The 11,603-nt window shown below is 38.2% G+C and overlaps 1 protein-coding gene across 1 annotated transcript; it reads right to left on the reverse strand.

Moving 5' to 3' along the window:
* Positions 1 to 3,415: 3,415 nt before the first annotated feature.
* On the reverse strand, positions 3,416 to 4,561 carry LOC21397930. Its single transcript, XM_010089760.1, has one exon. The coding sequence runs from the start codon at positions 4,559 to 4,561 to the stop codon at positions 3,416 to 3,418; it is 1,146 nt and encodes a 381-aa protein (XP_010088062.1).
* Positions 4,562 to 11,603: the final 7,042 nt, after the last annotated feature.

Below are 11,603 nucleotides of genomic sequence, written 5' to 3' on the forward strand. Positions count from 1 at the left end.
TCCTGCTGAGTGCGAGAGTGAGAATTACCCGAATAGTGGTGGGTTTTACCATTGGACTGAATGTTTCAGTGAAGTCAAACCCGGCCACCTGATGGAACCCCTTAGCTACAAGTCTTGCCTTGTATTTGTTGATACTGCCATCTGGATTTTCTTTTACCCGAAACACCCATTTGCAGCCTATAGCTTTCCTGCCATGAGGTAATGAGACAAGACTCCAGGTGTTGTTTCTTTGGAGAGCAAGAAACTCGTCTGTCATGGCTTGTTTCCAGTGAGTTGCTTCCAAAGCTTCTTCAACTGTATGAGGCTCTCTTGCTGCCATGTATACTTTGGGTTTAAAGATACCTCATTTGGAGCGTGTCACCATGGAATGGGAAGGCTGCAAGACTGATGCTGAAGTATGAGTTGTACTGTGGTTTGGAGCCTGCACTGGACCCGAGACTGAAGGCTGCAAGTCTGATGCTGAAGTATGAGTTGTACTGTGGTTTGGAGCCTACACTGGACCCGAGACTGAAGGTTGCAAGTCTGATGCTGGAGCATGTGTTATGCTGTGATCTTGAACCTGCACACATAAGTCTTGATTCGAGATTGGTGTTATAGATATAGGTTCCTCCACAGATACACGAGAAGAGGGCAAGGATGGGAGAATATTGAGTGGGGCTGTGTGAGAAGATGAAGCAGGACATGATGAAACACGATGTGCTGTTTTGAAGAAAGGAAAGGAATTTTCATCAAAGATGATATCCCGAGAGATGTATATCCTTCCAGATGGATCTAAACATTTGTAGCCCTTATGTTTGATGCTATACCCAAGAAAAGTACATGGTATTAACCTAAATTGAAGTTTCTTTTTGTTATAAGGTCTTATGTTTGGATAGCATGTGCAACCAAACACTCTCAGTTGGGAGTAAACAGGCTTGGTATGAAAGAGAGTTTCTATAGGTGTTTTGTTGTGGAGTTTTGGTGTTGGCAACCTGTTTATAAGAAAGACAGAAGTTCGAAAGGCTTCATCCCAATATTTGAATGGCATAGAGGCTTGAGCAAGAAGTGTCAAACCAGTTTCAACAACATGTCTATGTTTACGTTCAGCCACCCCATTTTGTTCATGAGTATGTGGGCAGGGATGCCTATGCTCTACACCCTGTTGAACCAAAAGGTCTGTAAAAGGTCTAAACTCTCCTCCCCAGTCAGTTTGGACACATTTAATAGGTAAGCCAATTTGTTTTTCCACTAGTGTTTTGAAATTCACAAAGGCTTGTAAGGCTTCACTCTTAGTTCTTAGAAGATATAACCATGTAAAACGAGAGTAAGCATCAATAAAGTGAATGTAGTACCTATATCCACTGGAAGATAACACAGGGGAGGGACCCCACAAATCAGAGTACACAAGCTGTAAAGGACTAGTATAAACTGAATTTGAGAGAGAAAATGGCAATTTGTGAATTTTTCCAAAACAACAAGATTTGCAAACCGGAACAGTTGAAGTTTTATTTATGTCAGAGAGATTACAACTGTTTAATACCAGTTTCACAACTTTATCTGCAGGGTGTCCTAATCTGTTATGCCACAATTCAAAAGATGATGGCTTAACAACAGTACTAGTATAAGCTTTGACATTTGAATTCAAAGAACTTGACAACTTGGTGGAATTATGAAATGAAGTGCAATACTGAGAAGAGTTTACTGGAATGGTGGACTTGAGTTTGACTTGAGAGTTGTCAAACACGTAGAGGCCATCTTTAAGACGCCCCTCCAGTAGCACCACCTTGGAAATAAGGTCCTTGACAAAACAAGAGTTAGGATGAAATTCAAAAAATACATTGTTGTCAGCTGCAAACTTGGAGACACTTAAGAGGTTTTTACGAATTTCAGGAACATGTAACAAGTGTTTAAGAGTAAGAGATTTAGATGAAACAAAGGGGCTAGAGAAAGTGGAAGAACCAATATGTTTAATAGCCAATCCCTTACCATTTCCCATATGCACCTGATCCGAACCATAGAACTCAGAGCTGTTCATGAGATTTGACTGATCTGCCGTCAGATGATTGGTAGCACCTGAGTCAGGGAACCACTCCATGTCAGCGGATTCATCTGTGTACCAGGCTGAATCAAGAACTGCTTCAGGAGTTGCAAGTAGAGCACCCATTTGAGCATCAACAGCTGAATTTGGGTTTGGACACTGAGCTAAATTGCCCTGGACAGAGTGTTTGAACTGAGAGGGTCCTGTGAAAGACCTGTCAAACCTATAATAGCACTGTAGAACCATATGGCCCTGTTTTCCACAGAGTTGGCACTGTATCTTGTTGTTATTCCATGACTGTCCTCTGCCATGATTAAATCGGCCTCTGCTCTTGTTGAAATGATTACTAGAGAACTGTCCAGGCCTAGGGAGAAAACCACCAGAGGGTTGCCCGGGGAAAACAGGAAATTGGCCAAAATTGGAATTGTTGAAACGTGAGTTTTTGTTTGGTTGACCACTGGCCATGGCAAGATTGGCCAAAGAGGGCCCTGAAGAAAGGCTGAAACCATCACTCTGCTTAACAGCTCTCTCAATTCGGACTTCTTGAGCCAGAATGAGAGACTCGACTTCTTCAACATAATATTCATTAAAACTGGAATTTACACTAATTTCCAAGATATCATATTCAGGCGGTAGGCCATTGAAAATTACATCTATGTGATCCTTAGTGGAGATACCATGGCCGACTAAAGCAAGCATATCAACAAAATGCCTAATTCGAAGCAAATACTCATTGACAGACAAAGAATCCTTACGAGTATTTTGCAATTGAGTTTTAAATTGGGACTTTTTAGCCCTAATTTGAGAGGCGAAGTATACCTCGACTGTACGCCAAATTTGTGCCGCTATTTCGCAATTGACCATGCGAGAAAGAATTGAATCCGACATCGAAGCTAGCATCCACGATACAAGTAGTTGATCTTGTTGCTCCCATTCTTCATACGCTGAATTAATCACGCGAAGAAGCTCATCTGCTGGAGAAAGAAACCGCGGAGGAGTCTGTGTGGAGTCTGAGAGGAAATCCTGGAGGCGATGACCGCGAACAGTTGCAAGAACCTGTCGTCGCCAAACCAAGAAATTATTGTTGTCCAGCTTCGACGCAACTGGATGCGAGAAAGTGACTGGAACAAATCGAGAAGAAGAAGAAGTTGTCTGAGCAGCATCTCCCATGGCGATCGTCGGAAAAGAAGCTCCGTCACCGGCTGAATGGCTCTGATACCATATAAAGAAACAAGCTCAACCGTTTCTAGAGAGAGAAAGAGAAACTGATGAAAGAGAAGAACTAATTCTCATTAACCTCAAATCTGTTACAATTGTTTATTTATACATAAATTAGAGGATAACCTCTAACAGACTATCCAATGAAGTTATTACACGTGTAAACTAAATCTTTCATAACTAAGACTTCTTAACAAGGGAAGACCACAAAAATATGTTGTCGCCGTCTCGAACATTGTACCAAAAAAGCGACTTTTCTTCTTCCATCTGGGCCCCCCTGAGAATGAAGAAGTAACCATCCGCCGGCAATGGGAAGTTAATCTCCCGGTTCAGTTTCTCACACGCCTTCCTTAGCACCGCAACGCCATCATGTGGGCTCACCTCCACCGGAACCCTCATGGTCCTGCACCTGCTCGTCACATGCACCGTCAAGCTGCAGCTCCACGGCCCAAACCTCACATGGGTCTCCGCGCCATTGGAAATCCAGTACTCCCTCAAAGAGCTGTTTTCTTGAAGTTCTTCATGAGTACTGCACCTAAGCGCCATTGAGCGGTTGGTGACGGTGCGATTCGTCCTCTCCGCCTCGAGAATCTTGTTCTTGAGGTTGCGAACGGTGTCGTTTACGTCCATTTCAGTGGGTACGACGTGCATTTTGGGGGTCGGGAAGTTGACGTTGAGGCGCATTGTGGCGTTGGACGGAGCCGAGCGGCGTCTGACCCGGGCTCTGCCTTTGCGGGTGGCCGCGGCTTTTTTGGGGAGAGGATGAGACGAGCTGCTGGCCATGGCTTTGCCTTTGGGAGTGGCGGCGGCGTATTCGGGGAGAGGGAGAGACAAGCTGCTGGCGTTTGCAGGGAGAGGGTGAGACAAGCTGCTGGCCAGGGCTTCGGCGGCGGCCTCGTCGAGGAGAGAGGGAGCCCGGCTGCTGGCTAGGGCTTTGGCGGCGGCAACCGTATCATTGTCGAGAAGAGGGGGTCCAGGGGGAGAGCAGCGTCTGGCTAGGGCATTGGAGGCAATGGCGGCGGCGGCGTCATCATCAAGGACAGGGAGAGACCAGCTGCTGGCTAGGACATTGGCGAGGGCGAGGGCGGCAGCGACGGTGGGGTCGTTGTCGTTGTCGGGAAGGGGGTGCGACGAGCTGCTGGCGTGGTCTTCGGCAATGATGAGGTTGATGCCGGAGTTCTGTACGATGTTGCAGCTGAAGAGGTAGCGGTCGTCAGGGAGAATGCGGCCGTTGAAGACGAGGGTTTGTCTTGAGACAGGAATGAGTTGTTTATTCTTGATCTTCTGTTTGACCACTGAGACGGTGTCGGAGAAATCCACTTCCATGGTGAAGGGTTCTCCCCTTTGGGGCTTGATGATTACGTACATTATGCACAAGAAGAAGAAGGAGGAGGAGGAAGACGAAGTGTGGTGGGTTTTCTTGATCTGTTATAACTGTGTGATTGTTTTGCGAGTGCGAAGGAGTACTTTTCTTTTTGGTAAGTAGGAATGTCAATGTGGAACTGTGTATATATATATATATAATATATATAATACATTTATATATATAGTTACGACAATATCGAATTTCTGGACTTTTTTTTTTTAAACAAAATCAATGTTAGTCTTGATTCTTGATTCTTGAATCTTGAATTCTTTTTTTTTTTTGTTTTCATCAATGCCGTGATTTGGTTATTAACTTATCTAATGTTATGCTAATTACTAATATCTTTACTATTTTGCCCAATTATCATAAAGAAGATTTTACCTATTCCTTTTTTCGGATGATATAGGATGGAAATTCCTTGTGCCAATTAAAACATGTAACATATTTGTTACTGAAAAAACTTGTGGGAAAAAAAGGTTACCGAAGAGCAAATCTCCTAAAAAAAAACAATAATAATAAAACATGTACATGGAAAAAAATTTCAAGAATCTATATATGACTTAAAGGAGGAATGATGCGTGTGTTGTTTTTTTTTTTTTTTTTTTTTTTTTTTTTTTTTTTTAAACTTCAACTTAACTTTTTATTTTTTGTTTATGCTGGAATACTTAAAATTCTATGTTTTCAACTACTTCCTTGCTAGTTTGTTTATTCTTTTTTTTTTCATAAAATTAATTTTGTTCTGTATTTTACCCTTGAAAATATTTTCTTTTGAAATCTGTCTATATTTTAATAATTTTTACTCAATCTTCTAAAATTTATATTTTTTTTAGATAATTCCTTAACAAATACTTTTTTAACTAATTACTTTACTAAGATATATTTTTTTTCAAACGTGCTTTTTTCCGTATATAACTTATATTATTGTTTAATTATTTAAAAAAGAAAACTTCGTTTTAGGACTGAACAAAAAATCCATAGCCCACTTTACTCATGAAATCCAATTTAAGTACTTGACCTGAAGTTTGGGTTAATCCATTTAATCTGAATTTTCATTCACTACAAGAATAATGACTTTAAGAGACCAAACCTTTTGCTACCAAAAAATTTTTGGTAGCAGAAAACACACTTTTTGCTACTAAACTTTGGTAGCTGAAAGTATCAAGGCTTTAGTTACCAAATTTAGTAGCAAAAATAACATAATCCGCTACCAAATATAATTTGGTAACAAATAAAATGGCGGGAAAAGAATTTTGGTTCCCGTCAAGAGCACACACTTTTTGCTACCAAATATATTTTGCTACCAATATTTTAGTAGCAGAAAGCTCTCACTTTTTGCTATCAAATATATTTTGCTACCAAAATTTTGGTAGCAGAAAGGTCAAACTTTTTGCTACCAAATATATTTTGCTACTAAAATTTTGGTAGCAGAAAGCGCACACTTTTTGCTACCAAATATATTTTGCTACCAAAATTTTAGTAGCAGAAAGCTCACACTTTTTGCTACCAAATATATTTTGTTACTAAAATTTTGGTAGCAGAAAGGTCAAACTTTTTGCTATCAAATATATTTTGCTACCAAATGTTTAGTAGCAGAAAGCGCACACTTTTTGCTACCAAATATATTTTGCTACCAAAATTTTGGTAGCAGAAAGCTCACACTTTTTGCTACCGAAATTTTTGGTTCCCGAAAATCGTACATTTTGCTACCAAATACATTTTATTACAAAAAAATTTTTTGGTAGCAAATAGTTGGTAACTAATACTTTCTGCTACCAACTTTTTGCTACCAAAATTTTTTGGTAACAAAAATTTTACTACCAAAAACAGGGCTTTTGGTTACCAAATTTTTGGTAACAAAAAATTCAAATTCTTGTAGTGATATTGTGTAGATTTGAGTTCAATTTTTAGCATCCCGTTATAAACCAAACTAACCGAATGAAACCTTTGATACTTATATATTTATTAGTTTTGATTAAGGATTTGTGATTTTACTTGAAGGTTGGTTCGTGATTATACATTTGAACAGCTCAAATAACAATGAGGTATACGACGACAGAAATATATTTTTGGAAGACTATAAGGAAATGAAAGGAGATTGAAGATATATATACATTTATCCACATGATAAAGACGAACGCTTTGCAAAGTTACTTTCTCCAGTTGATCAATATGAGCCAACGGGTAATTACTCGAGTAAGCTTTTCTTCACCAAACAGCTTCCGAAAAGCCGGTTTGTTACAGACGATCCAAACGAGGAAGATCTTTTCTACCTTTCCTTTCTCCATCACAAGATTAAGGATCAGTCCAAACATTGGTGTAGAAGGAATCCCATTTTTCGTTAGCGGTTACATATGGAATGTTTAGTCTCGAGCATCCATATTGGAATCCAACAAATGGGGCCGATCATTTCTACGTAACTTGTCATTCAATTAGATCGGCGGCGGCGACTCTAGCCGGTCATGTGAAGTTTAATGCCATTCAAGTGGTATGCAGGGGCGCTAGCTATTTTGTATATGGGTATGTGCCACACAAGGATGCTAGTATGGCTCAGATTTGGCCTAGAGATCAAGAGGATCCTCCTAATGATCTTCTGTCATGAAAGAGGTAATTATGCATGGCTTTGATGTAGATGCTATATATACATTTTTTTTTTCTTTCTATTCATTAGTGTTTACAGCACTTTTTGCACTAGTCTAATGATCAATTGGAAAGTAGTGTTTGCAAATATTGATTCGAAATTGTACTGGAATTTGTTTTATGGAATAGGATCTTAAGTATTTATTATCAGTTCTAAAACCAGTGAAATTTTTGTTAACATGCCAAATACACACACACACACACACACACACACACATATATATATATATATATATATTGTAACGACCGGAAAAATTTCATGTCTAATCCGGACAGTCCGGTATTTGACCATAATTTTTTTTAGAATAGAAAGTAGTAGAATTTTAAGCTTGATCAAGGAAATGTTATGTAGAAACTTTATATACGGGGTAAAATCTCTTGAAAAGTGTAAAATTATAATACGAATATTTTTACAAAGAAAATTCGTAAATATCAGTTATGAATAGTGAAATTATTAGTACCGAAAAGAGACTCGTTTTGAGAAACGGAAAGTTAGGTCTCGATAAGAAAAATTTGAGGAGTATGGAACCCACTCATTTGCTAGCACGTATCTTTTATATGGAAAAGAATAAAAGTAGGTTGAACCAAGTTATAGGTACGTTTAAAAAAAAAAGAAAGTGAAATGATTATTACGTAAGGGTGACATGGGCTTCACATGCAGACATAACACTTGCTGTTGTTACATATGTTGGTGACTCACGTTGGTGACTCATGTTGGCTACATACTTCACATGTAAGGAATGAGCCTATGTAGTTTAATGCCATTACTCACGTTGGTTACATACTTCACATGTAAGGCAAAGTAGAAAAAGGTTTGTAAAGAAAAAGCGTGAGAGAGGGAAGTAAAAAGAAAATAGATTAGAGAGAGACGGAGAAAGAGAAATCAAGGAAATCAAGCATTATCACTGAAATATCTTCCGTTCAGTCCGACAGAAACGTAACCTAAGGCGTTCTAAAGAAAAACCTCAACTTTTGGAGGTAAGATTTTTGATTTTTCATGAGAATTCTATGATTTCTTGATTTGGATGAATAGTAACCCATCTCGAAAAACTTCCGTTAAAGTAAAAATCGAAACTGAGGTTTTGTAGAACATCGTAATAAGAGTCTAACGGTGTAAGTATTAAAACGATTGAACGAAGTTTTGGTGGATTCTCATTGAAAATCCGCGAGCCTAGATTAAGAAAGAATATGTGTTTTTGTTCAATTTTATGTTGGAATCTGTGTTTAGGAATGCGAATCTTGACTCCAGGTACCGAAATCGAAATTAAAACAAGTTATTAAAAACTCGGGAAACGAGAAAAACAAGACGAAACTCTGCCGAAATTTAGTTTGAGTAATTTAAACTAAAACTAGATTTCAAGAGGAATATGGGATTAAAGTGTGAAAAGAAAGATGTTTCGATAATCGGTGATGGTTAGAAACCGAACACAACGAGAATTCACAGTTTTAGACCGAAACTGAAAATTAGGCCCATGACTGAGTAATTTGCATGGTTTTAGTGCAAATCCTTGAGATAGGAAATAGTTTGAGGTTGAATACCAAACATAAGGATTGTAGACCTTTCCGACGTAAATTTCAATGTAATTATTGATCTTAGATTTTGAATCTAACGATCAAAAAATTATGCAATAGGGCCCATTAACGGTTGAAGTCGGACATCAGCAAGGGAGACAAAGGACGCATTGTTAGCGAAACTTCTGTAAGTACAATAGTTTTTCTATGGCTATTCATGAACAAGCTTACTTTTCTATGTTGCATAAACATTGTGCATATGTTAGAATTTTGAATGTTAGATATAATGTTATGCATGTATCTACAAGACTTAAGTAGCCGCAGAACTTTATTATGCGAAAAGTATGTATTGATGTTAAGTCGAGGTCAAATTAAGAGGAAAAGTTAAGTGTTAACGAAAAGTTAATCTCATGATAAATTGCTCAAAAATGAACAAATTCATAAGATTTAACCAAAGTTACCGTTTCAATGAGAAAATTGATAAACGGTAAGAGACTAAACATCCTGTTTGTACCAGCCTTCAAAGGAAAGGTTATTATGAGACTATGAAAGAAATGAAACCGTGACTGAGCTGGATTGGTTAGCTACCCCATTCCTCACTGGTTATGCGCGCTATGGTACAACATGACAGGGCCTATAAGAAGTAAAAGATAAGAAAATGAAAAACAGAAACCGTTCCATATAAGGTACGGTATCTGTAAAGAAGAATGAATAGAATGAGAAACACGAAATGAAAGTCATTCAGAATGTGAAAACACAATATGAATGACTAGAATGAGATGAAAGCAGACCAAAGTATGTAATGAAAGAAGAAGAACATAAGCCATATATGTTTTAGTAGAATAAAATGTATTATGATAAGTGACATGAATGCATATATGGGTATGCATAATTATTGCATCTGTTATGACCTATTGATACTTGCTGAGCAAAAGCTCATTAAGTTTGTTCGTGTTGTAGGAAGCTCGGGTAAGGCACCAGTTCCCTGAAACTTGTTGATGGGCATGCAAAGAGGATGTAGCAGCGGAGTGTGGGCAAGTGGGTTGTGGATGCATCACGTGTTTTGGAAACGCTGCTAAACTTTATGTGTAAAAAGTAAATAGTGTTTTATGAATATAGATGACTTATGTAACGAAAGTTAAGCTTACGAGACAATGAGGCTATGCATAGCAACCTCTAGTCTCAAGGCATGACTAATGTAACAGAATGTTGTGAAAATGCTACAACATTTTATGAATAGTTGAAAGCAGAATGCTAGCTAAATGCTATAACATTTGGACGTAAATAGTAAGAAAAAAAAATTGGCTTGAATTTTTAAGAGGTTATAACTAGTAAGCAGTAGAGGTTAAGTATGAACATAGGATGATGATCAAAAGTTAGGGTCGTCACAGTTAGTATCAGTGTGACGGTTCTGCCACCCACCCACATTCTGCTGAGCATCTGACTCTACATGTCCAAGTAAGTTATTATTTCTTTTGAATTTAAAATTCAGTGTGTGAATTTTGTCCTTATAGGATATATGACATGGTTCGAATAAGACAAACTTGAATGGTACCACGAAGGTTGCATAGAAGAAGTATCCGAGGTCGAGAAAGGGGAAGACATCCTCATAGGCTACGTCCGATACAAGAAAGGGAACCTGTTCCTTTAGAGATACCTCTGTAACCTCTACAACCTATTGGAGTAGTTGAGCCACCCCCGATTGATAGGGAAGTGCAAGTAGCTATGATTAGAGACCCAATAGGATCTAAGGTCGCCGCAAGAGCTGCTTTTACACTTTATCAGTGTAATCCACCTATGTATGATGGTCAGGCTCACCCAACCAAATTACAAGACTGGCTACACCGAATTGAATATTTGATGGTAGCCTGTGATATTGATGAGAGTGATTGGATGATTCTAGCCACTGGCCTATTAGAGTTTGACGGTAGACAGCTTTGGAGAGGTGCGGTGGAAACAAGAAATGCACATGAGGTGCCATGGGGCAATTTTTATAGTTTACTACTAGCTCAATTTCCACCAAGAGAGGCACCCGTAAGGATAGCACCAGAGGTTGCCTCTACCTCACAGGCTCAACCACATATTGGGGAGACAAAATTTAAAAGAATGGAGAAGTATATACAGAAGATCGATAAATTTAAGATGCGACCTTATGACACTATGGCAATCTACGCTGAACGGTTCTTTAGTGAGATTATGACTGATCGCACTATTGAGTTAAAAGAACAGGATGCATGTTTCATATTATGGAGGAGGTTAATAGAAGAGTTACGAACTATGGTATTTCCACGATAGGAAGTTACATATACCCTCACCCAGTTTTTAGAGGAAGTAACACAATTGGAAGAAACATTGGCTATAGAACGAGAGGAGCAGGAACGGCGCGTTAGTGAGCGTCGAATGGAGTTTGTGTTGGGAATGGTGTCCTAGAAGCATGAGATGTAATAGGATATTTATTATGTATTTAATAAAATAGTTTATTCATTATTTTATGTGCATATATTTATGAATATTTTATGAATATCAATAAAAATTCCATGATTATTTATGTAACCTTAAACATTATCTATAAGTGTTATATGCGAGAGGATAATGTTTAAGGATAATAATAAAAAAGTAATGTTCATAATGAATTTAATTAAAGTTCAGAATCTTTAATTAAAACATTATTAATACATGTAATTCCTATTTAGAATGGAACGGTGTTATCCGCACTGTTAATATAGTGAGATATTGAATGAGCGTATTTCGCATAATGAGATTATGTGGAACAAGGACACAGACACATATGAATTTCTAATAATTCCGTTAAGTATAAAAATTCTAATTGAGTCTACCGATGGTCATATATAG

The sequence above is a fragment of the Morus notabilis genome, unplaced genomic scaffold, assembly GCF_000414095.1.
Source record: "Morus notabilis unplaced genomic scaffold, ASM41409v2 Scaffold457, whole genome shotgun sequence".
Classification (NCBI taxonomy): domain Eukaryota; kingdom Viridiplantae; phylum Streptophyta; class Magnoliopsida; order Rosales; family Moraceae; genus Morus; species Morus notabilis.